Genomic DNA, 25,143 nt, shown 5'->3' with positions numbered 1-25,143 from the left:
AGACTAAATGTTAGCTGCTTCGTTTTGCATTTTTCGCTGATGAAAGAGCAGGTGTTTACTACTTTAGTACAGAGTTATGTAATGACAAGCCGCCCGTCCATACCAAAAAAGTTTCGCTTTGTAGCGAAACAGCTTTTGTATGTATGCAACTGAGCCAAAAACGTATAGAAAACTGATGCTTATTTAATTGAACCCAGTTCGTTTAACTATTATGAAGGGCATTTTTTTAAATTGCTTTCAGTCATCTTTAAAAACGTGAGATTCCGTATACAAAGCAAACTCTCATTTTAAACGCATAGCCATGTGTATACATGTATAGCTTCTTAGATCAACTTGGATTGATAACTTAGCAAAGATATTTTAAAGCTTTAAGTTAGTATAGGAAATTCAGTGCACTTCCTAACTGCGGATTCGGTGTTATTGTTAACGGCAATATCGGTCAAATCATTTCATCGATTGTACTTCGAATTCCGTCTTTTGTGTTTGAATTGCTGCCGCCTTGCGTTGCAGCGCCCCCTAGGGTGTTTATTTACAAACAGTCTCCTCCTTACCCAGTTAGGCTGTCCTGGGATTCAGAAGAAACACATGTTTTAACACATGTTTTGTTATGTTACCTTTTAGCAAGGCTTCCTTATTAGCTGTCAAGTTTATAAACAGTTACGAATTTTCTAAGGTACCCTGTTGTTCCTACTGAGGCTGACAAACATGTGAGAATATAGCACGACGGTCCAGATTGGTTGCCCTTTTGTAAAGTTGAGAATTTTCGGTGCGAAGGGAAATATGAGGAAATGCGGATCTTATGTTTGATTTACTCCAGTCACAAGGATTTGAGGTGCCTTTTTTCTCCGGATCTGTCCTGTAAACCTGCCGGTGAGACCAGCAAACAATGGCAGTTATCGTTTTGATAACAAGGGCGGGCTGATCTTCTAATGATGCTGTGCTCATAGTTATGCAGAAGATGCACCAAAACAGAACGCCGAACGAGAATATCCTTCTGGTATATCAAACATCTTCCGGTGTTCAGATGTCACCTGCAAGTACTATTTGCCTGTTCGCTTTTGTACTTAGGTTGAGCAAGGTTTAAGAAGATTCAAAGCTCACTTAAGTAAACCGAAGTTGAGGCTCTATGCGTTTTTTATTTTTTGACTGCGAGGTATTTCTTCTCCCGTTTAGGCCTTAGATCTATTACACATATGCTATGCAAATATATTAATCAAAAACTTTATGATAGGCGGTGTGATGGTCTGTAAGTACCCTGATGAGCATCAAATCAAACGTGTAATATTTGGTTTTTTTACAAAATGCAGCTTATACCTTTTATCTAGCATCATCATCAAGTGCAGCAATTTGTGGAATCGATGAGTGCCCGTTTTTTTTTTTTATTTCGAAAATATGCAAGATAAGCAAAAAGGAATTAGGTATTTTGTTACTTGATTCGTATAAATTCCAGTCGTTTTCTTAATCTAAACGAAAATGCGCTATTGCCTTCTGTTTGCATTCGATTTTTTTTTTTCATATTTGGTGTGGTCTTACGAATCAGAAGGTGTTTGGAATGAGCAATCGCACCATACGAAGGAAAATTGCTCAAATGAACGAATCTGAGGAAGAGCGAAAAATGCGACTCGAGGCCGATGCCCGACGAAAGCGGCTGCGCCGAGCAAGTGAGACGTTGGCTGAGCGTCAGCAGCGTTTAGCAACGGCTGCGGAACGCCAACGCGCACGTCGTGCTAATGAAACTCCAGAAGAACGCATACGTCGGCTTGCTATGGATGCAGACCGTCAAAGAGAGCGTCGAGCCAACGAATCGCCTATGGACAGGCAACGCCGACTCGCCATGGACGCTGAACGCCAACGGGAGCGTCGTGCAAAAGAGTCCGCCGTCGAGAGGCAACATAGACTAGCGATGGACGCCGAACGGCAGCGCGAGCGTCGAGCAAACGAATCTGTTGCGGAACGTCAGAAAAGGCTTGCTTCCGACTCTGAAAGGCATATGGAACGCCGAGCCAATGAGTCGGTTGAACAACGTCAACAATCACAGCTAGAACATGATCAGCAGCAGCCACAGCAGCAACACCAAAGGGTTCTGGAAGCCCCTGAAAGGACGGAACAATTAATAGAGGTGAGAAAGTCTAGCTTGCCATGAATGGAACGTTGGTTTTTACATGGTGTGTTTCTCAGACACTCAGAAGTGCTTGCATCGCTGAGGAAAAAGATTTCTCGTTTCAGAATGACATAGAAATATGCTATGCTCAATACAAACACCCTTCTGCTCAAAGGATATCGCATTTGTGCTTTTGTTTACTTAGGTCAAAGCAATTTAGAATTGGTAGTATTGAAATGCTATTTTATATTAAAATGACTATTGGTATATCCATACTGATGACGCGTTCAACTCATTTATATACCAATAAAGCCTTTGATAAGTGGAGAAGAATATTATAGAGCACGGCGAATGATAATCGAGTCTTAACAAGACTGCAACTCTATTTGTTACGGGCTGATAAATTTTGTTTGCAAAACAGGTGAAATATAAGGTGGTTGCAATGCAAGATGAATCTGGATGTGAGTTGATTAAAACAACGCCAGATATTTGCAATATGGCCACTACTGGAGTGGCTGGCACGCAGAATTGTGGCGAAACGACCGTGAAGGCAGAGTACGGTCCTGAGTTGCAGTATTTGTACGAAGATTACTCGAAATTATCGGGTTTAAACCGACGATCTGCGCCACTAGCATGGCACCAGTACCATACTATACATGTGAGAGCGTTGCAAGTGCCAATATTATCCACCACCTCAATGGTAAGGCCTGATAACCATATCTTATTTCTATATGTGAATGACTTCAGGATCTAATGGCAATCTTCTTTATTTTCCGGGTAGCATATGTATCTTATTGTCTTTTTATGGTATAGTTATACGGATGTTTGATGAAAATACGTTTTAAAATTGCACAATCTTAATAATTGCGTGTCTACGCCTAAGAAAATATAGTAAAGTAGGAAGCGAAGTAGGAAGTGCAAAATTTAATACTATGTAAATATACCAAGTTTATAACGAATCTACTGGGTCCTTCCTACTTTATAATTACAATTCTTCTGATATTCAAAACTTTTTGATACGACATAATATTAGAAAGAAGACTTAAAGACAGGTCGAATCTTTAATTCATTTGATGACGTATGTTGATCTAATTTTTCTTTTCTAACAGAATATAAGTAATCGTTATAGAAAACTATAAAATCTAACAATTAGGGCATACGAAGCAGACACAATGTGATTCCGTCGTATTCGACAACCGATGAATATTAAAGTAGGCCTATAATATAGCGAAAGGCGAGGAATGTCTTATTGTTTACGACTAAAAATATAAAATTTTACACTTTGTGGTTCAGCCTATTTTTCAATATTTTAATAATAATATAAAGATTAAACTATTATTCTCAAAAGGTAGTCCAGAAATAGAGCTGATTAAGTGTGAGCAAAAGTGATATTACCCAATTATACTTTTAACAGAGAAATATAAATTTTCCGTTCTTGATTTCTTCATAATTTTGTAGAATTCCGGAACGAAGTAACATTTAAATTTGGACAATTTATTTATAACAACGAATTTGAAAACAAATAGCTAATCAAGAACTTTCATATAAGTGCTTATTTTGGTCCAAGAATAAGAAAATTGCATCGCGCTTTTTCAGTTGTGATTGGTATTATTTGTCATTTTTTACCTTACAGGCATCTTATATTTATTATTTAGACCAATTTTTCTTATTTAGTAATAGCTAGGACTTCGCTAAGTTGTATTCAGCTTGCTGTTTTGCGGGGCAATTGGCGCTTCTTAAATTAGCTCAAATTGAGTTTGAGCTCTTAGCGAAATGGGACAACTCTACGGGGAATCAGAAATAGATGTAGCATCTTTTTTGCTCTCAGACGCAGATTGAAGTTAATCATTGGGAAATCGTAAAGTTTTATCACTTCAAAGGTGCGGAACCCTTGATTCCCATAGTAGTGTAGTCTGGATGACTAATGCTCATTTTTTTCGGTGCATTGCCGCGCTAACCATAACGAACAAGTACGCTTCCACGCTTATTAGATCTTAGCATGGATAAAAATTATTACCAGAAATTAATAATTACGAAAATAAGAAACTTTTTTTAAGGGGAATAGCTGCTGTATAGTTGCTGTGCCGTTTCACAGAAGTGCTGAAAAAGCTCTAACTAAGTCTAAGAACGCCCACCTCGGTTAGACTCCTTGTGGGGAGGCAAGTCCTTGATGCTCTATCTAAAAAAGGGATGATTTTGTAGATTTGTTGACATATAAAAAAAACAGAGTGCTAAAATTAAGCATAATAAAACATTTATTCTAAATTTAGCGCTAAATTAAGCAAGATTTCCATGTTGACAATAGTACTAACATTAAAAGAATTATGCCATACGGCTCAGCAGTTTTTGTACATGAAATAAGATATTTTTTTCTGAAAACTTTCAGACACCGGAATCTAACACTCATGTAGTTACTGTGGCATCAGCCCCTGCAGTACCATCGATTGAACAGACAGCCTGCACAGAACTCGTTGCTAAAAATCTTCCGACACATATTGTCACCCAGGAGTAACTCAACTCCTAAGAAACACGTCACAAAAACTACTGAATTAGCTGTTTAAAAGATAAGACGTGTATCTAAACGAAGCATTTATTGGACTGTATATATGGAGACACGATATCCAAGTACGAAACGGCGCAACACATACGTGGCATTTTAAGAAGGGACCTATCCTATTCCATAGAATGCGAGGGATTTGAAAAAAAAAAACAGTTTCTGCTAAAACGATTTCGTCTAAATATTTAATGCAAAATGAGAGTGTATTTTTCGTAGGAAATTCCTTATAGAAGGTAAACGCATTTAACATTCAAGCGAGACGTCTTAAACGCAAACCAACTTTCACTTCCTAAAAAAGTCTACAGTGATATATAAGATAGGTCCCGTCACAAAATACGATGACTCGATCTTGCCGTTCTCTAATGCGATCGATTCACTTAGCTAACTCCAGTGGTTCTCAATGGCAGTTGAACAAATGTGACAACGTCTTAATTAAGCCACATACAAAATTTGCTTTGAATGTATTTGAGGATCTTCTAATTGTTAGCATAGCTCGTTCCACAGGTCCCAGATTCCAGCATTTGAGCCATTCAAAAACCAATTATACACATTAGTTTTGATTTTGGATAAAAATTTCATGTACAATTGGCATAAAAATTTTAGTAATAGAATTGTAGCATAAAACAAAAAAATCCACTGAACATTACGTTATTAATATATTTTATATAAGTAAATTACACTAAAATTGCCTTTTGGTGTGATCTCATTACCGCCGAATCGACCAGAATAGGTATTCGTCATATTTCTAAGCCAGATATTGAAAAATCAAGAGGAGCGGGCCGCACGCATTTGCCGCGCGCGTAAACCAATTCAGAAACAAGATATTCAATGGCTTACACTCTCATCGTGTCAAAACGCGGATTTTTATTCTTCAATATTTTTCCTTTTGATCTCCTAGAAGTAGTTATTATTTGGGATGAAGTGATTGCATGGTTCTGGAATCCCTGGGAAAGGAACACTGTGAACTGACAAAATGGGGAATACTGATGAAATTTTCGATGCAGATGGCGTTGTAGTAATAGCGCCACTTCGTGTACAGATAGTTGGCGTATCATATTACGATATCAGCATGGATCATAATGCGTGAAAAGATGATTATAGGCCAAAACGTTTTATTCAAGTTAATCGGTATAGGTTAACAATCTGAAGTGAGAACAGGCCCTATTTCGTAAGCTGAATGTTCAAAGAGCATGTGCGCCAATCGATGCAGATTTGTTTGTCGCCCAAAACCGGTATACTGTAGGAAATTCACCTTGCAGTCTGTAATGTGAAACGATTTTAAAAAAAAAATCAGTTTAAAAGGTTTTATATTCGAATCAATTTTGCAGATATAGCTTTGATAATGTATTCTACAGAAAAAGATAAACCAAAAGCACAGAACAGTATTGTTCCTTCTCATTCTCGTAATGAAGTTCACGAAACGCAATCCGCATGCCTTCTATCATCTCAAGTGCAAGGATATCAACTAAATAGCGACGTTATTAAGAAAATATTCCGAACGGTCTTAACGGCGTTGAGTAGGGTTCGTCCTCACGAACAGGCAATGGACGTGAGTATGGTTTGCTAGACATAATGTTGTGACATGAGCTTGTTATGTAATATCATTTAGTAGTAATATCATAGGTGTGTGTAGTAATATTGAGTAAATGCTTCGGGAGTACAGGATACATCTAGGTTAATAAAAATTTCATGTAGAATTTCGATAACATGTTATTATCATCCTAAATATCAATGACATTTGCATGAAGGTTTAGAATTTCGTGTTCTTAAAGAATGAAGCCAGTATCATAACAATGTACGTGCTCACGCGAAATTTGTTTACAAGTTAAATAGTGTTAAAGGTGAAAGGAATCTCGTATTTTATAAATAGCAGTCGTAAGGTATCTCGTAAAATCGTCTTCTTAGTTGTGACTGCCGAAATCTTGCCACAAGATTGATAGATACATCCTTCTGACATAGCCAAGATGCTGCCACCCTGTAAGCAGTTATTAAAAACAATGATCATCGTCTAGCATCGTTGGCACAGAAATCCGACCTGTATATAAAAAGACTAATCACACATTGAGCAACATCGTTTTAGATACTGAGCTGTATAATACCTTTCTACTAACTGTACTTTTTTGATCAGTTGCGTATTCGACCTATATGCGCTAGATGTGTAGAGAATGATTCAGAGAATGCATCGCTGCGGTGAAATCTAGTAAGCATATATTTTAATGTTTGATTTGCAAAGCATTTAATATGGACCATGTTACTAGATGACACATTCAACTGTCAGCTGGATACTTGAATTGAATGAATAGGGTACATGAAAGACTTTTGAAGCCCCACCAAATCAAAAGATACAGGTCGAAACTAGAGGGAGTATAATAAGTCAAGTTTCTGCTAACTTTTCGGTACAAGAAATAAGACCAGCATGGAATGGCGTGGTTTTTTATTTGTTTACTTTAAAGAGGTCTATCGGTAGTACGACATGCTTCGGAAACCATGACGTTTCAACTAAAATTTATTATGGTCAGTTCGGCACAACTCCTACGGAAATCGACTTATAGATGTTATAATATCGGACGTTGACCGCTGGTTTTACCTTTTACCAGCATTGTATCTTCAAGTTGATTTCAGATACCGTGTTCTGTTGTATTATGGGCCTCCAAGGAACTTCCAAATTCGTTATACCGTACTCCATATTTTTGATCAACCCATCGCATTTTTAATTTTTCAGAATTGAAGTTTCCTAGAATAGCTATAGATATAACTCAGCTTTTTTCCGCGCGGGGACCAGTCTAAATATTGTAAGTCACGAGTTCAAACTGTGGTTTATGACTTAATTTATATTGTTTCACTCATTTACCAGTTTGATAAAATATTGCTGGCGTTCAAGACAATATATATGCTACAACATGAAGCAAAGGCGTTATACACGCCTTAGCTTCATGTTGGATTGCCAATCGATGCGTGATTGAGTTGTAAGATCCGTTTCTCGACATCTACTGGATATTTTCAAAAGGGACACGCGCGTTGAATGTGTTTAGAAGATCGGAGTTCCATTAACTATATTGTGATATACATGATCTTGTCATAACCTGTAATAATACTTAAACTCAGTGTTTATTATCAATATGAATAAAGGTGCTTTGTATTCATTAGTTGGCTTTGTTTCTTAAATGTTGTTGATTTCGATCAGCAGACGGACCTTATTAGCTTCTTTATTAGCAATCAATTTCTGTCATGGAACGCATGCCGATTAATCGAACGTAAGTCTGACGAATGTTACCACAGAAGCTATCATTTGAGTTTGTCCGAGAATTATAACCTATTTTGTAGTAAGTTCCATTACTGCAATGTTGGTTGTAATTAGAAGACGCTAGAATAGAACTTTACAGCTACTTGAAAACCCGAAAATAACATGACACGTAGACGAAAAAAAAAAAGTTATTAAACAAAAAAAACTAGCATGAAGTTTAAGGCAATTACTTTTAACTACATGACGCGTGTTTTATAATTTTTTTTTGGTATAATAATTTTTTTTTTGGATAATTTTGGTATCGGTATTCGAAATGAGTATGTTTAGTGTAAAGATTCCATTTTTTATTATTTATTTTCTACTTAGTTATAAGCTTTCAAATGACGCCTACAGTTTGAGACCAATAGATATTAATGTATTGTAGGTGTAATCATAACGTGTGCTGTTTAAACCAACCCAGGATCAGATAGCTATGATAATTGCTTAATTCACTTTCTTTTAACTAGGTTCGTGTGCCAGCCCTTAGTGGTGACTTCATTCACTTAATGGTTATGTTCAAAGAGCGGCGAAATCTAATTGATAAGTGCGTGACTCAGACGTAGTAACTCTCATTTATATTGCAGCTCTTATCTGAGAAGACTAAGAAAAACAAGTTCCCAATAATGGCCTACGCATTGAAAAATGCGTAATGCATTGAGGAGGCTCGATGAGTAAATTGCTGAGTCTATTATGCATCAATGCTATTATAGTACGTTGTAAATCATCACTAAAGCGTAATGGCAAAACTATAATTAATTTTCGAACTTGAGTCTCGATATAATGGATAACTTACGCACTTTCTAACGAGTTGTATAGAATTAATGCGCAGATTTTATTTATTTTATTTAGTATTCTTTCCGCTAAAGATAAAATTTTTCGATGTCAGTACTAGCACATTGGGCCACCTTGACGTATAAGCATCAGAAGAACATCCAACTTCTTATTGGCATTGGGCAAAACGAGCATCCTCGGAGTTCCAGTTTTCCCTGTATGATTGTCGAATTAAATTTAAATTAAGGAAACTCTAGCGAGCAACTTTCGGTGTAGTTGTCTGATATGTCATATATAACATAGAAGGTGATTACTTTGTAAACTTCAGAAAAAATTGCATCGTTACTGTCGCAATAGAACTTTACATTGAAAGCGATGCAACTAAAAATTTTTCACCTACAGAAAAAAACATATTTGTAATTTCTTTTTTCACGTAAAAGGACATTCTCTAGAGTAACACCTTTTTTGACGCGTAGAAAACTATCTTGGCATATATGTATAATCATTAGCTATTTCATTAAACATTTCCGGAGTAAAAATTACTGTTTTATTATAACACAATTTTATCAGCAAAGGTTATTTTCAAAAATGCAGTGGTGCACTGTGGACTACATACGAAGCATGTAGACTGTCATATAATTCTAGAACTAATATGTCAGTTGGAACATTTAGCTGAGTTATTTAGATAACCTAGGCCAACAGAATTCATAGTCAAATTAATGAAAAACCTGAACCTACACATCTTGATGAGAAAGGGCATTCGTTTTTGCAAGAACCCGTAGCTAGCAGACGGAATAATCAAAACAGTAATGGCCGCATCCAGTCGCCGTCAGCTGGGGAGCTCAGGGATGGGCAACGGAGGATGGGCTGGTATTGCTGTTTGTTATTGTTGTTTGATAACAGTTGCACCACCCTTCCAGCAGAAACAACTCGTACCGATTGAACAGTAGGGGTGGCTGACTTCGCGCAGTAGTTGAGTAGCGGATAGACCGAAGCTATCGGAGAGCGGCTATCAGTGGAACGTGTTAAATTTTAGTGCGTACCATCGCGTAACACACAGTAATGGCCTCTCCAATGGTGAGTTACCATAAGTGTGATTATATGTTTTTGCGTGCTGACACATCATAAACGAGTCAACGACATGTGGGCAAAAATCGCGCCGGTCTCTATCATCAGGGTATCGTGTGAGAAGGAAAGCTCACTTCGAAGAGGTTTAGGTACAGTGTACTGGTAATGTCGACTCCACAGCGAGTGTCGCTGGTTTTCGCAGCTGTTCGAACCGCGCCATGTGACATGAATAAACCCTTCGCTTTGTCACGTTTTGATATGCTGACTATGTTTATGAACATCGGTCAGAGTGTGGTGTTTTTCGACACTAGGCGACAAAGTTGTATCTACTGTTTTGTCTTAGAACTTCCTGTCCTCTTAATCTCATTTTCTGATCAAGTGAAAACAGAGCGCTGTTCGTGGGCTATGTGTCAGACCCAAATAGGTTTCTAAATCAGAGATGAGATAGGACAGTCGTTAATTACAGGTTTCACAAAAACTTGAAATTTACGACTGTCCTAAACAGAGCGGTAACCGTACATAGGGGTGACTTCGTTGACACTGACCGGAGTATACGGCATATTCGTTTACTTAAACCTTAATTTTTTAATAATAATCGCAGGACTTTTTTCATCAACAGATTCAACTTTCGAATTGAGAGTTCAAAAAAAAATTCTATGTTTCCATTTATTGCTTTTTAAAGGGATTCATGAGGCCTCAGTATCTAATGGCTCACACTGATGCAGTGTTTAATTTCAAGAGTTACTATATCAAAAATACAATCAGGAATGATACGTGATAATAATTTGATGTGTTGCTGAGATTCAGGTGCTTAGCCAGCAACCGCAGTTTCGCAAGGCCTCGCCTATTTTAAAAAACACCCATGCTTTCCACAAACATAAATATAGTATAATTTCGTGTATAGGTTCGTGAACAGAATAATTTTGAAATAAAACTTTAGAAGCATTTGAGGTTTAAATTTGCTAGGTATGCCAGATTTGAACTAATGACGCATGAAGCAATATTTAGCTCTATAGGTATCTGCTATAAAAGCGTAAAAGTGGACACATTTAGGCACATTAAGTAGGTCCCTGGGATGATCCAGCAGTGATATGTTTGCCTGCTAAACGTGGTTATCTAGGCCTGAAACCACATTCAACACATTTTGTTTCGTGCCTCGAAGGCACGGCTCCGCAAGACATAAAACCTAAAGTAGTTCTTTTGAGACATCAGATACGCCATATTTAGTATAAGCTAGAACTACTGTTCTGTGTTTCCCTGTATAACCGTACCTGTCGATTTCGCAATTTCCTTTAAATTCATCATCTACCATTTCCTTTAGGATATAAACTAACTGTAGAGTTTCTAGTTTTTAGTTTAAGTGATATGGATACATTGACATGCTCATACAAGGAACTAAAATAACACATGAGTTTGTCTGGGGCATACGAAACTACGAGTTATGATTTAATATCGCAATCCAAAATTAATTCAAGCACAAATTTAGTCGTTCTCATCAAATAGCCACGCTGTATATGCGTGACGTATTAGAAAATTAGATTGTTTACTTTAGACTAAACACTTGACAGTAACGAATTCTTTTGTTTAAAACAGCTATCGTAATGATTGCAGGCCAAATCCTATCTGGCAGTGCCACGCCAGATACTTTACTATGCCACTGTACTAACAGTTTCACCTTATCAAGCCCACAGTTATGTTACGTGTTACACTGAGTTCATAAGTTAAGACATTTTTAGCTGACGCACACCTTATTGCCTAAGTTTACTTCGATCACAGCCGTTCTCCACATTTTCAGCTAGATTGTCAGGTCGAAGTCCTGCTATTTTCTACTCGGCCCTATTAGTTGTTGCTTGCGCAGGTAGCAGCTACATAGTACGTTCATTCAAGGCAGATTCGCCTAATCCTTCGACCAACTGTCAACAACGAAACAAAAGAAATGTCAGGTTTTGCCTGAACGCCTGAACATTATGCTTTGCTACAAACCAATTGCTATATTTAAGTCAAGCAGAATACGCGACTTACTCTATCTGTGAACTATCTATCTTCCTTCTAGCAGGAGAACACAATTTACTCTGGCCCTTTCGAATGATGCACTTTAATATTTTAGCATCGGCTAACATGACATCAGAGTTCCAGCGCTAGGGACGCGTTGTTCTGCTATGTTCAGCAGGTTTACAACTGCCTATGTTATCCATTAACGGGATCAAAATGATATGACTTATAATGTTAGAAAGGTCTCAGCAGGAAAAATTTTTGAAAACGTCATTTAATAAACAAAGCCTAAGAACATAGCTCGCGCAAGTACTGCAAATCAAGGCAAAAGTCATAACGGCGCCTATGACCAAATTTTTGGATGTATAGTACCAATAAAATTATACCTTACATACCGGTGTAACATCTAAAACAATACTAGAAGATGCTGCAGTCAAACCGAAAACCAAACGAATTACAGTACCGCTTTGAATCAAATTTTGCACCACCCAATATTCTCGTTTTCTTTGAACCGCTTATCTTTAAAGCTATCACTTGAAATCCACAATGTTACATTACAAGAGCTAATGGAAACAGAAAAATTCCGAGATCTTCCTCCCAAGATTTAAAAATTTCGCCAATAATCCATTAAAGTGGAACTTGTATTGGGTTAAACCACTGTATGCAAAAATATTCTCGTGGAACTTCTATTAGGTCTATATTAGGTCTATATTTTCGATTTTATTAATCATCCATGTAGATTTTCCTCAACGTAAGGCCGGAGCTAGTCATATATTATCTATGAATATTGATTGCTGACGTTCACTAGTTAATTTAAATATACCCACAGTTCTCTTCAGTCCAAGAAGCTCCCAGATACGGACCGTACATTACTTGTAATGTTTCGAATCGAAGTTCGAAATGTACAATATATCTCACACAACGTTACGGAGTGGTAACGCTTTGCGTCATTGCGAGCAAGCCGTCACGAATATTTTACGAGAAAGACTTTTGGCAATATGAAAATATATATCGCCTAATCTCGTACTGCTCCCTTTTTCTGTTATACTTTTTTGTTCAGAAATTCTTGCAGTCAGATGCCTCACCTAAGTTCTAGTCCTCAATAGATGTGTTTTTCAGCAGCTTTATTTAAAACACATTGCCACATGCACTCATTTCTTTCATACATTAGAATACGTTTTTTTACGCTTGACACGTTAGTAAAATAGGTGACTAACTGCGGGCTTGCCCAACTTTAAACTACGAAGTAGTTCTATTAGAAAGAGTAATAGGAACAACGTTAGCCCTCGTACAGTTCGGACTAACAAATTTATTTATTAAAAAACCTCAAGGGAAATACATAGCTGTAAGATTTTTACCTTCTTACAGAGGTTTGGTTAGTCCACATGTAACCCAAAAACCGTAACTATGCAGCAGGTTCATTTGTTAGGCCACGGAGGTGTTTACAACGAGAGCTTTGTTACGTTGTGGCTTCATAGAATAGAATATAAAAAAAAATAGCATTGCTATCTTTATCTTATACATAACGGCTGTGTTAGATACCGTTCTCACGGAAGAGCTAATCAATAACGAATGGATCTCCCTCTCGAATCAATTTGTTCTCAAGTACCGACCTATGGTGATATCTTGAAGTTATTGTGACGGCTGTGTAATTTTGCTGAGAATGAGTACAGCCGAAGGTACCAGGCTGAGTTCCTTCAACGTTCGGGTCATATCTTCCTCGGTAAATATCTGAAAGTGGAGCAAATAGTTTATTAAAAGGACGTATCGAAACTCATCATTATCCCGTTATCACCAGGTGCTATCGCATTTTCGGTAACGGTAAACACTGTTTACAAACCCGGCGGATATCCATCGAAGAAATTCCTGTAGCATGTTCTATACGTAGTCTGAATTAAAACAAGCGCAGACAGTCGTCATAGTTAATCACATTCGTACAATTGTAATTTTACAAATAGTATTACTATTGAAGTCGTGTTAAGCCCACCTTCTTTGGAAACGATGTCATTAGCTGGAAGGGTACATCGCCGTCTAAGCGATTCGTCATGATGTAACACCGGACTGCCGCTAGCTGTTCGCAGCTCTTGAACGTCTGAGTTAAGGTTTGACCATTGGTGAGCCTAAAAACGCAAGTGAAAAACGGATTTACCCAGTGCCAATAATTGAAGTTCATTCTACCGAGTGTCACCTAACTACCTACTGGGTTAAGTATTAGATCCACCACTAGCGATTTCTTACGTAATTTAGATGTATATGATGATAATTAAGTTCTGGGATTCCTAAACGGACAAAACACTAATGATTGAGTAGTGTAGGAAAGACCAGATTCCATGCGCAAGGAATGTGTCCCTCAGAAAAACGTCACAATATGAGATTTATAACTAAAACAATATCTTTTCCATTCACCGGATATGTATACGGCATTCATTGTACTCTTTCGCGGGTCCGGTAGTTGCCGCGGGCTTAGGAGTAGCTGGCATAACAGGAATGTTCTGAGCTGCTCCCCCGGTCGCGGGCTGTTGTAGTTTTTTACGACGTTCCTCCTTATCCCGCTCAATTTCTTCGAGAATTTTTCTTCGTGCGGCGGCTCCTTCTTGTTTTTCACGTCGCCGAGCCTCAGCTTCTCGTTTTATTTCATCTTCCTGCTCAGAAAGGGCCAATAGACGCCTATAATCAGATGCGGGCATTATATTCAACTTCGGTATATAATCACGACCTGAGCCCTCGAACGTAGTCTGGGTGACGTCAAGCTTCTATAACTGCACAAGTTAGATGGGGTTCCTTTAATCAATCAAAATGTAATTTATATTTTGCATCGAGTTATTGGCTAAGAGCAGTTATTTGACAAAGCACAGCATGAAAGTAACCTCCGTTTTCTTTAGTTATGCTTTCCACTCACCAACAATACCGACCTTGAACTTCTGCCTGAGTTCGACGATTTCTCGTCCTTGTGCTCTGCGAAGCCGCTCCCTTTCGTGCTCCTCTTGGCGCTCTTTCTCCAGACGAATTAACCGGTTTGCTTTGATTCGAGCCTCCAGAGCGTCTTTTGCAGCTTTCTGTGAGTCTCATATGACGGAATAAATGTGAAACCAGACCAATTACTGAACTCGACCATCATATGAGCACCCTTATGAGCAAATGACACTTACGACTTTCTCTGCAAAGAACCACTCTAAGACACTGCCATTGAAGAAAAAGGTACAAACACTAACCTATTACCGTGACGAACGTCTATATTCGGTTTTATGATGATAACAAAGCCTCTAAATCCTCTATATACCTCAAGTAATACGTGTCGGGTCGGCATTGATCTCACTCGAAAGCTGGGATTTGATAGCAGTAGATCTTAAATCTTGAAAAGCATGTCTTGAGACTTACAGCGCCTCAAAGATAGGTTATTGAAAATATTCGCTATATTTTATAATGTTATCATGATAAAGGCACAACTGCTACTTAGGTCCATAAATCAAAATGCGTGGTTGAAAGATACAACCAAAAAATGGTTCTGGTCGATCAACATGAAGAAAGTTGACGAAATTATGACAAAAGTTGAGCCACCGGTACGTTAGCCGCTATAAAATCGCCAGGGAACTGTGCAGCTCACCATCAAACAGTTTTAATAATTTAAGACGGCTATAAAAAGAAACTCGGATGCTTGTGTGCCAAATGAATTGACGCGAAAGAATTTAGTCGATCGTATTTCCATACATAAACTTAAAAACGCAAATAAATCGAGCCTTTTTTAAGATCGTTGATCAAGGGTCATAAAAAAATTGAGCACATAGGTATAGACGAAAAGGATGTGCTCACAAATCATTTATAGAGCTGAACGACTGATACTAAGAAAGATGATGCTATATGTTTGTTGGGACTGAAACAGAGCTAAAGGTCGAGGAAACCCAAAAGGTGCAAAAAGTCGCAGACATCACCCGATCACTTCATCTAGCATGAAGAGATCGGATAATAATTGATCTTTGCTTAAATCTCGAAAATGACGCACTGTTTTTAGCCATGACGAGTCTTTCATCTTCTTCTACAACTAATTGAGAGCTTTTTTGGACTATCACAAATGGTGAATGGACACATGCTCTATATGACACAAAGCCCATTAAAATTTACTCGGATTAGATATTCTTATCAAACGTATTTGCGGCCAGTTCCCGTTTGTATCCCAGGAGCTTTTTAAATCATTATTCACCTCGTATGCTTATGAAATAATACTCACAAGTTCCTCTGGGGTCTTTGGTTTAATCGCCTCCTGAGATTCCGAGAAATTTGTATGTCCACTTTTCGACGCATGCCACACAAGAGCATCCTCATTTGGAAACAGCTTGCCGCAATCGTCACATTTCATAGAACGCGCTAGAAACGTACCCATATGTATCATGTATTTATAGTTAGTTATTGGTGTTCTATGCACTAATAATAATAATTTGATTAAATAATTCTGTATTTCTAATTATCCGTTTTATCCTCGTGTATACTCGAGACCTTATTTAAAAAAACAAAATATATTCAAATACTTTTTTTACGTTACATTTACTTGATAGTCCACGGCCTTTTTTTCAGTCAGTTGAGGAAGTAAACAAACCGGTAAAATAGGTCATGTCACATTTTAACATGGCACTGTCCTAATCGTACCAGTACTACTCGGGATATAAGCCATACGTAAGTGTTCGTAGCTACTTTGCTAAACTTTGCTTACCCTCTTGGCCCTGCACAGTTCGTTGATCCTCGGGAACCGGCCCTTCGTCCGCAGTACTTAACTCTGCTTGTGCTAAAAATTTAATCCAATATATACATAAAAGTCCACCTTATAATACCAGCATACATCCTTTTAAAGAATGTAAAAGTCTAGCCCAGCGCGAACGACCGGACGTCGTAATATTTGCCTAAATAGTACATCAGTCAATGTCTTTTGTAACAACACAATTAAGTTAGAGCAATCTGGAAGCTGTTTCAAAGGTATCGAGAGAAACTAGCTTGAATTCTGACGATTTCGTAAACATGGCATCCCGAAAAACGTGTTTTCGATTTTAACCACGTATTATCTATTGATTTACTTCAGCCATATTTCTACGCAGTGCACAGCAAACCGATGTGGAGCGAAAATGCTCATCAGCTGAAAAATAAAGGTTTTTATTGGCTTACTGATGAGCCCAGTGGCTTCGATGTTCAACTATTAATTCACAAGTAGCCATATACACACCGGGTCCTGCCGACTCCGTCTTCAAGTTACTCGAAGGACCTGGTTGCTGTCTTTTTTCATCTTCATTGTGAGCCAAAATCCATTCCATAGCCTGCTCGAGAGAAGATCCACCCGTTTCCCTCATAGCCATTTCGACCTTAATCGCGTCGAAACCCATCTCCTTCAACTGATCAGCAATCGTCATATTTTACTGAAACTGCGGTTAATTGTGCCCACGTTAAACTCGATAGTACTTCATTAGTACTCTATATAAACCTGACCTAGACACCAAATCGGAACTTCTATGTCATTAGGGTTTAGATTACAAAGCAATCTGATGAATTAGCGGTGGCGTTTCGATGTGAAAGAACAACATACTTAAAGGCAAAACAAATTGCTCTATTGTGAAAGAGTAACAAGATGCAGATAAGAACCTTAATTAAAGATATTCTGATAATTAGTCTGAACATGTGATTAGTCCGTAGCAAACAAACTTCTTACTCTGTAAAAAATATAATAAAATAAGAGAATATTCTAGATTCTTTTACTTCATTAGCAGTCAATACACGTCTACCTCGTATTAACAATCCATCGTAATTATCTGTCAAATGCGCTATAATTCAATGGCATTCGCTTATTCCTTCAATAAACAATGCTACCTATATTAAAAAAAATTAGAAGCAACTAAAGTTTGCATCCACAAACAGGCCCTGCGTACTGCAAAAACTTGATTGTGCCGAATTGAAACATACACTATGCTTCCATAAAGTCGATCGGAAATTAAATTACGACAATAAAATATCTGAAAATCATGCACCTGCTTATTCAGTTTCGTCTCCGATTAGCGTCCTTGCCGATTGCCGGCAAAACTGATCCGTTTGTTTGGTGTTGCGTGCGAGCAGAGGCACAGCATTCAAGGTAAGGCAATTACGACAACTAAACGCAAGATTTCTGTTTGCCGGTCTACAACAAGGAAATAGAGTCCATACACACTACACGGTTGCAAACAACTGCGGCCCGAATGTTTTCATCAGCGTGTCCGTGAATTAAACTAGAGGGTGTGTGGGAAATAGAAGGCGCGTGAGAACGAGGCTGACCGAGCCTTTAATGATACAAAAAATTACTGAGGGTTTTTGTTTTTGGCAAGATTCTTTTAACACAATTCATCGTAAGAATATCAAGTTAGCATCTTCTGAAAACGAACGGCGAAGTCTGACCATTATAATAATAATACAGTATCAGTCTGTTTCGTTATTCTATTTCGAGCTTTTGCTTTTCACTAGAGTTCAATTGGCGCCGCAGTACTATTTGCTGATAGGGTTAGAAAATGTTGTAGAGCGTTCGCGTCTCAGAAGTACAACGTGGACACGAAACCATATTAGCTCATAATCATCGAGCTTGCATGAGCGCACTTAATTTTGTACGAATAGATAAAAGCTGTAATACTTAGCAAGCTGCCGGTGTAATGAGCCGACGAGAGTGGTAGCTGAAGTACACGTAGGTCCTCATGTATATAAGGTGCGAATTTCGTCTAAATACCACCTTGGAAAAGAAGGCGAATAAATAACAGGCTGAGAGTCTGTGCTAGCTCGTCAAAAATATAGGTAAATCGCAAAACTGCTTTGTTTTTCCAATGTGATATCAGCAAATACGTTGAGCAGTGAGGAACTGGCGGCAAAGTAATGAGAGGGATTGTGAGACGGGCTGCCGCAAAAGCTTTTTCCTTTTTTAAGGAGCCACCACTCCTAATTAAACTTTTGTTCTCCTTTATATTAGACACATAGAGATACACGGTACTACTAATTCATGAACCTGCTTTTTCTTGAAAATTTCCTTCTTAAGTCAGAAGCTTTCGATCTTCAGGAAATTTACCTCAGTTTAAAGGCTAAACTAAAACTTGTAAAAATGAACGTTAATAAATAAACTCGAAGACAAAAGTAGGAGGGTCGTCGGTAGCAGAAGAATAAAAACGAAGAGATCTTTCGGAGAAGGGGCTATTATGTTCCAATTAAATAAGCATGATTATTTAATTCGCAGTGCAATAAAATTACATTCAATGCGTCTTTTTCAGCTACAACCAGACTAAAGAATAACACGAAGACAAAATACGAGGCAGCATCTGTTCGAACATTTTTCTTCACGCACGGGATCATTAAATATGAAAGACAAAAATATTCATTATGACGGAAAACTTACTCGCAATTCGAGCAGCTGTAAGACAGTACTTGTATATATGCTATTTAAACTTGGTATGCGGTCGCTGATGCATACCGATTACTTTTAATCGTACGAATAGGACCACGCACCATATAACATAATTTTGATTGATTAAAAATAAATTGATACAAACCACTGATTCTCATGTAAAACTGAGAGAAAACTGGAAAAAAAAGTCGCTTCTATCGCTCTCACTAAAGCATAAATGAACTTTTCAAAGTAATATTGTAATGAATGTACAGGTGACAAACCGACCTTAAGCGAATTTCATCTAACGCATATAAATAACGATAACGTTTCCGGCACAGTCACAGCTGTTGCTATGCCAACTTCTGCGAGAGGGGGTAAAATACCACATAAATGTAAATGTGTGAGTAATGTGCCCCTTTTGTACCTCACCATCGAAACATCCGTTTTAATCTATCAATTTGGGTTTTTCCGTGCTATATATCGCATATTAACGCTTGTGCTCCTGTACTTATTTGTATGACAGCAGGCACTTGGCTCCTTGTTTGACGGGGCTAGCAATTTCCCTAATGATATTGTTTGTGAATCGAACGATAACTTTGGGGTAAAGTTTACAGATCACAACAAAGTATGCGAGATATCGCGTTTGATTTCCGAAATCATGCACGAAATTTCTAAGGGTAGCTTAATTTTGCATAATTTTAGCACGCTAGATAAATGTGTGACAGTTTTCTATACATAGGCTGTCGTTCGAAAAATAGTGTGAAGTTCTGACGGTAATGTATATCCTCGTAAGTGCCGTAAGAATCTTTTAATTTGCGGAATAATTAGTTTAATTTAGTATCAGAATGTAATTTTTAAACCACAAATGTACGGATGTACAAGCTTGATTCAAACCGTTGGCAAGGCTCGAAAACCTTCGTTAGCACGTATTACCACAGCTGCAAACATAAACCAGAGATATGTACTTTCCTTTATGCTCATTTCAAATAAAATGAAGGAACGAAGAGTTAGGATTGGGTGGGCCAACTGCCATTTCACTTTTCTCTTTCAGTTTGTGTACAGATGAAAATTCGACTATCAAGGGATAAGCAGAGCAGGGTTTGCGGTTTACGATGGTCGAAAGCTATAGTATAGAACAGCATTTGTTTTTTTGTACACACCTACTATCGAAATACAAAAAGATACTTTCTTTGCAAATGTCCCGCAACGTATAGACAACACGTCTCGTTGACGGAACTAACATTAAGGCAATTGATCGAAAAGTTCGAGGAGATTGGGGTTAAAGAGACGACAAACTAGACGAACAAGGCACAGGATCGCTACAATACGGAACAATATACGTAGTGATCCAACGGCCTCAATGCGACATCGTGTCCAACAACTTGCCCTATCCGGGACAACTCTGCGATGCACTTTGAAGCAAGAGTTGCATCCTTATCCTCTGTGCAGATTAGTGATTAAAAATTTCACGAAACGGGTCGAATGATGCAAGCGACCCCTGGAAGCTTGTTTAACAGACATTAGCCCCCTAGGCTCCAGTTCCATTCCAGAATCACTGGAATAAGACGCAAGCTTCGGCTTGGTCTTCATTAAGCTTTCTAAATTAAGCTTTCTAATGTGCTCAACAATGCAAAACGGGGTATATCATTCTTTTTCTGCAAGCTACTGGTAGAGCTTGTCATCGGGCTAGATGCGTATTTTGGTTTCTCAACAGCTGGTTAGCCCAACAGCTAGGACGGTGTGGGACGAATTTTTCTGCTAATTAAGGAAAAGGGGCTACAAAAATCAATGTTTAGGGCGTTTACAACACCGAGTATAACGAATCCATATAATACCGCTAAATCATTCTATTGTTTCATCTATAGGCATAAGTACGTGTTGCGTTTTTGTATTTTAGGCGACCACACCAGAACCGCCATACGGCATTCAGGAGGTCCCGTTTCCGGAGGAGGTGGAATCGGTCATGAATGATGTACGCTTTGGTGTTGAGGAAATTTCACTGTCGAAAAAGTTCGCGGTAACGCCAATCAGCGCGCATCTGAACATTATCACAAAGGAAGATCGCACACTATTCGTGCTCATGTCACCCCAGGGATTCCGTATTATAGGTGAGTTTATTAGTTGACTCGTCCCGGCATACAATCTATAGCACTCTAGTTGTTTCCCCAGGCTTATTTCAGGTTTTTGTCATATTATTATGGATATCTGACAGTTTTTTTTGTTGGAATTTATTCACTAGAAGTTACTTACATTTGGATTTTAACATCTCTCTATTGGTGAAATGTTTGTTACCGTGGTGATGACAAAAGCCTCGTTTTTCTATTGCGTGTGTCAGACCAAATATCACTAATTTATTAGAACTTGGACCAAATATTCCAAGTGAATAAAATTTCATTAAAAAAATAGTCTTTTCTACTTGATAGAGACCTACCACTAGCGATGCTTGGAAGGTACCATTATCAAAACATCGGACAAGCCAGCACCATTTGAACGTTTCCCCGTGGATGACTCTCGAGTGCTAAGAATCCTTTCTAGCTTCTGGCTCTTGATTCTTAGCGCACTGTCAAGGGAGAAGCCATGGTATGCGAGCACGCGACCTCATAGCTGCATGTGTTCCAGCGTTGGCAATATCATAACGAATTTTTCATTAACTACAACTGCTTTCGTCGTCAATTACTTTATATAATTTAGTCAAACAGAAAATTTCCAAATGAACTCAGTGTTCTTCATTGATACGGTTCTAACATTTTTCAATATTCTTGTCATTGTCAGGTGATGCTCGCGACACATCAAATATTGAAAATGGTGCTGTTTACGAAACAATTCAGGCACTGCTTGATCATGAAAGTCCGGAGTATCGAAGACGCTTTTCCGAAGCTCTGGCGGAAAGGCTCAAAGCTATAGCCGATGAAGAACACTCGTAGATAACTAAAGCATAGCCATATGCTTGTGGCCGTAAAAAAAACAGAAACGTGAAAAACATTAGGACTTCGAAGATCTCTAACCTTACCAAATAACGTTTTTGGTAAAATGCTCTTTATGCGTGATATATATATATATATATATATATATATATATATATATGATGCGTACGCTATGCAGACTACGTTATGTGAAATGAAAAGTGCCATGTTTGCGTATGTGATGCCTATCAAATAAATAGATTTCGAGAAGAATTTCTCTCGTAAGGAGGACCACAATAGTAACACAGCAACACGCTAAAGGGGTATACGTGCACATCATAACGGGTACTTTCGCATTTGCCAACGTACTATAATGAACCCCGTACTGAGTGCCGTACATGGGGGAACCATTGATGCTAGGAGAATTCTAATGATGTTGTACATTACCATTTCTATTGTCAGCAAATGCCACAAAAAGCTTACCAAATAACACGTGAATCAAAGCTAGTCATTGTTTGAAGAAGTTCGCGAGAGGACAGTGAACGCAATGATAACTGGCAATAGGGTGACGTTGTATCACTAAAGTTCTCCCACTATTGGCAGTTCCGTGCGTGCTACTCTAGTAAGATTTATTAAAATCATTATTTATCAAATGCTTGATTATCGTAAGGGTATTTCAGGTTTACGATGTTGAATTATATATACATATATATTACAAAAATGCTATAAGAGTCTAGTCATCGTATAGTAAAGTTTAGGACACTGAGAAGATGCTTTGGCAAGAATAAGAGCCCACAGCACTACAGTAACAAACAAAGAGTAGTAGTAAATACAAATAAGTTATATAGTAACCGTTTGCAGGTTTGCACCAGGTTGTTTACAATAGCAGATATCATGAACGAATCAGAGAAACAGTTGCCGTAACGAGTACTACGACATATTTTGTGGTACTGCTCCGATCATTAAAATATAAGATAGAACCAGACGTGTGGAGCCCAAATCTAAATAAAGCTGAAGGTCATAAAGTGATAAAACCCAAAACGATAGGCACTCAAATTTAATCACGGAATCAAAATATAAGGAAAGCGAACGGATATAAAACAACGCAGCAAAACAAGGCAAGAAATACGCAACAAAGTTTACTGGAATCCATATACATCTCGCCTCCTTTTCTGATGTAACCAATTTTTTACTAGAAAACCAAGATCAACTTGCTGAATGGGTAAGTAACATCGGAAATGAAATAAACCTGAAGGAATAAAAACTAACCTTTAATGAGAACCTGTGCATAATTTAACTTTATTTCAAACAATAGTAACTTTGAAAGCAACGACATTATATAAGCATCGTCATCGTATTTGTAGATCTGTGTGTCATTACATATATTCTGTTTATATAATGATAGAATCTCATGGTTGATGGTATATCGCGATAATAAATGTTCAGGCTGAAAGCATGCAATAGCCATCTGGTTTAAATAAAAGTAAATGCATAGTGGAACACTTCTGCGTTCGATCAGATAATAATAGAGCCACTTCAGTAGGGAATAATAAGTTGTGATAAAATTCATGAGTGCACTGCACGCGATTCCTGGAAGAGCACATAAATAAGGTAAGAGGGTAATGTTGTCAGGCATTCTGGACCTGTGCAGGGATTTTTGCAAAAATTGTCGCATGTAAGTCGCCACCGATATGCGGCGCCATTTATAAATGAAATCTGTTAATTAATGTCGTTTCATTAAAAGAAAATCAACATGTCCTTAGATGTGGTACAGTCGCATCGACGTTAGCAAAAATTATGACGCGTCGTTGAGATTCTGCGGAGCATGGTATACTTATTCAATAAAGAACTATGCTATTTGATTAGATTTAAATGTAAAATATATAGTGATTCGGACTAGTTTGTATATCGGAACACTCATAAAATTAACGCCTATAATAGCAGTATTGACATAGTCTAATGTCAGCTTCCTATTCCTTAGTCGCTAAAATTCTATTTATTAGAAACAGCGAAGTTGTTATATAGTTGATGGATATTCCTTGTTATACGGTACCCTAAGATGTCGAACGATTAAAACTTTTATATATATATATATATATATATATATATATAGGGTGTCTTTAAAAATGTATACGCAGTTTGAATAATTATATTTTCAACTCTTGTTCATGTATAAGTAATATTCACATTGCGGAATAATTTACACAACGTTAACTATTCCTCCAACTAAAGATGTTGAAAATCATTACTGTTCTGGTCGGTGGCTATCAATGCATAAACATTTAACAAGATCAAATTTGGCTGTTCTATACTTTTGTTTCGGCATTTTTCCGATATTGAGTTTATTTTCAAGGCACTTCGACAAGAAGAAAAGTCCACTGGCGTTGGATCTGAGAACAAGCAGGGTCCTTATTCAACCTAGTATTTTCTGGAAGATTCGCATCAATATATGCTCTTAGATGACGATGATAGTGTGCAGGTACTCAGTTAGAAATGAGATTTGCCTATTTTATTAAAGTCCTGCCGAATACATAGAAAGTTAGACTATTACAGTTACTATACTTCCAAAAAAGTACTGGTCTAATCAAGGTACAATGTATACGTTTTTGAAGCACCATGCGTATAAATTACAAACACCATCGACATAATGGCTTTATCACAAATGACAAGTGCTTCCGTGGTTTGCGTATAGAAAGCATATAGCACTGGGTAAAATTTGCGTGAACAAATGCTTAAATGAAACAGGAGTTAAAAATTCATTTTATCGTCAACAACGACAACAGCTTGATGGTCTTCATATATCCATTTAACCTCAGCTATATGAAATAATCAATGTCTAACTTTTTTGTGCAATTGTACTCAAAACTGTATACAGCTATGTCCATTATATTTATAGGTTCGATTGACAGACTACTACAGTTTCCGCTCAAAAACCACTATCTTAAAACATTGCTCTGTAGTAAATCTTTAGTTTTACCAGATTTGGCCGCAAGTTCACTGATGCATATGTCGTTGATGAACGTGTGTAAAACTGTAGATGAGAATAAAATTTTTTTTGTTATAGACCCCTTGGAGAAAATAACCATACAGCCT

General features: G+C 37.8%; 3 protein-coding genes across 14 annotated transcripts; 2 read left to right on the top strand and 1 right to left on the bottom strand.

Moving 5' to 3' along the window:
* The first annotated feature begins 548 nt into the window (after positions 1 to 548).
* Positions 549 to 7,804, top strand: LOC111253907 (uncharacterized). 8 transcript variants are annotated; one of them, XM_022814135.2, is made up of 4 exons: positions 549 to 870; positions 1,544 to 2,119; positions 2,523 to 2,801; positions 4,488 to 7,804. In XM_022814135.2, the coding sequence occupies exons 2-4, from the start codon at positions 1,553 to 1,555 to the stop codon at positions 4,611 to 4,613; spliced, it is 972 nt and encodes a 323-aa protein (XP_022669870.1). In that variant the 5' UTR covers positions 549 to 870; positions 1,544 to 1,552; the 3' UTR covers positions 4,614 to 7,804. The 8 variants fall into 8 exon arrangements, with proteins under 8 accessions (XP_022669870.1, XP_022669867.1, XP_086832109.1 ...); XM_022814132.2 differs by having other exon boundaries at positions 1,541 to 2,119; XM_086975983.1 differs by having other exon boundaries at positions 549 to 997.
* LOC111253908 (UBX domain-containing protein 1-like) lies at positions 4,678 to 17,994 on the bottom strand. 3 transcript variants are annotated; one of them, XM_022814136.2, is made up of 9 exons: positions 17,778 to 17,994; positions 16,982 to 17,177; positions 16,478 to 16,549; positions 15,998 to 16,134; positions 14,685 to 14,828; positions 14,179 to 14,414; positions 13,760 to 13,892; positions 13,386 to 13,503; positions 4,678 to 5,918 (listed from the first exon to the last, which is right to left on the bottom strand). In XM_022814136.2, exons 2-8 carry the CDS (start codon positions 17,163 to 17,165, stop codon positions 13,405 to 13,407), a joined length of 1,005 nt encoding a protein of 334 aa, XP_022669871.1. In that variant the 5' UTR covers positions 17,166 to 17,177; positions 17,778 to 17,994; the 3' UTR covers positions 4,678 to 5,918; positions 13,386 to 13,404. The 3 variants fall into 3 exon arrangements, with proteins under 3 accessions (XP_022669871.1, XP_022669872.1, XP_022669873.1); XM_022814137.2 differs by lacking the exon at positions 4,678 to 5,918 and adding an exon at positions 8,760 to 8,927 and having other exon boundaries at positions 17,778 to 17,962; XM_022814138.2 differs by lacking the exon at positions 4,678 to 5,918 and adding an exon at positions 11,193 to 11,693 and having other exon boundaries at positions 17,778 to 17,961.
* Positions 9,524 to 23,331, top strand: LOC111253909 (GSK3B-interacting protein). 3 transcript variants are annotated; one of them, XM_022814142.2, is made up of 3 exons: positions 9,524 to 9,789; positions 21,045 to 21,255; positions 21,920 to 23,331. In XM_022814142.2, the coding sequence occupies exons 1-3, from the start codon at positions 9,775 to 9,777 to the stop codon at positions 22,069 to 22,071; spliced, it is 378 nt and encodes a 125-aa protein (XP_022669877.1). In that variant the 5' UTR covers positions 9,524 to 9,774; the 3' UTR covers positions 22,072 to 23,331. The 3 variants fall into 3 exon arrangements, with proteins under 3 accessions (XP_022669877.1, XP_022669876.1, XP_086832113.1); XM_022814141.2 differs by lacking the exon at positions 9,524 to 9,789 and adding an exon at positions 19,399 to 19,547; XM_086975987.1 differs by lacking the exon at positions 9,524 to 9,789 and adding an exon at positions 19,740 to 19,935.
* The last annotated feature ends 1,812 nt before the right edge of the window (positions 23,332 to 25,143 follow it).

The sequence above is a fragment of the Varroa destructor genome, unplaced genomic scaffold (genome assembly GCF_002443255.2).
Source record: "Varroa destructor unplaced genomic scaffold, Vdes_3.0 BEIS01000007.1, whole genome shotgun sequence".
Lineage (NCBI taxonomy): Eukaryota > Metazoa > Arthropoda > Arachnida > Mesostigmata > Varroidae > Varroa > Varroa destructor.
The sequence above is the reverse complement of the archived record's forward strand: the minus strand, read 5'-3'. Positions and strand labels throughout refer to the sequence as shown.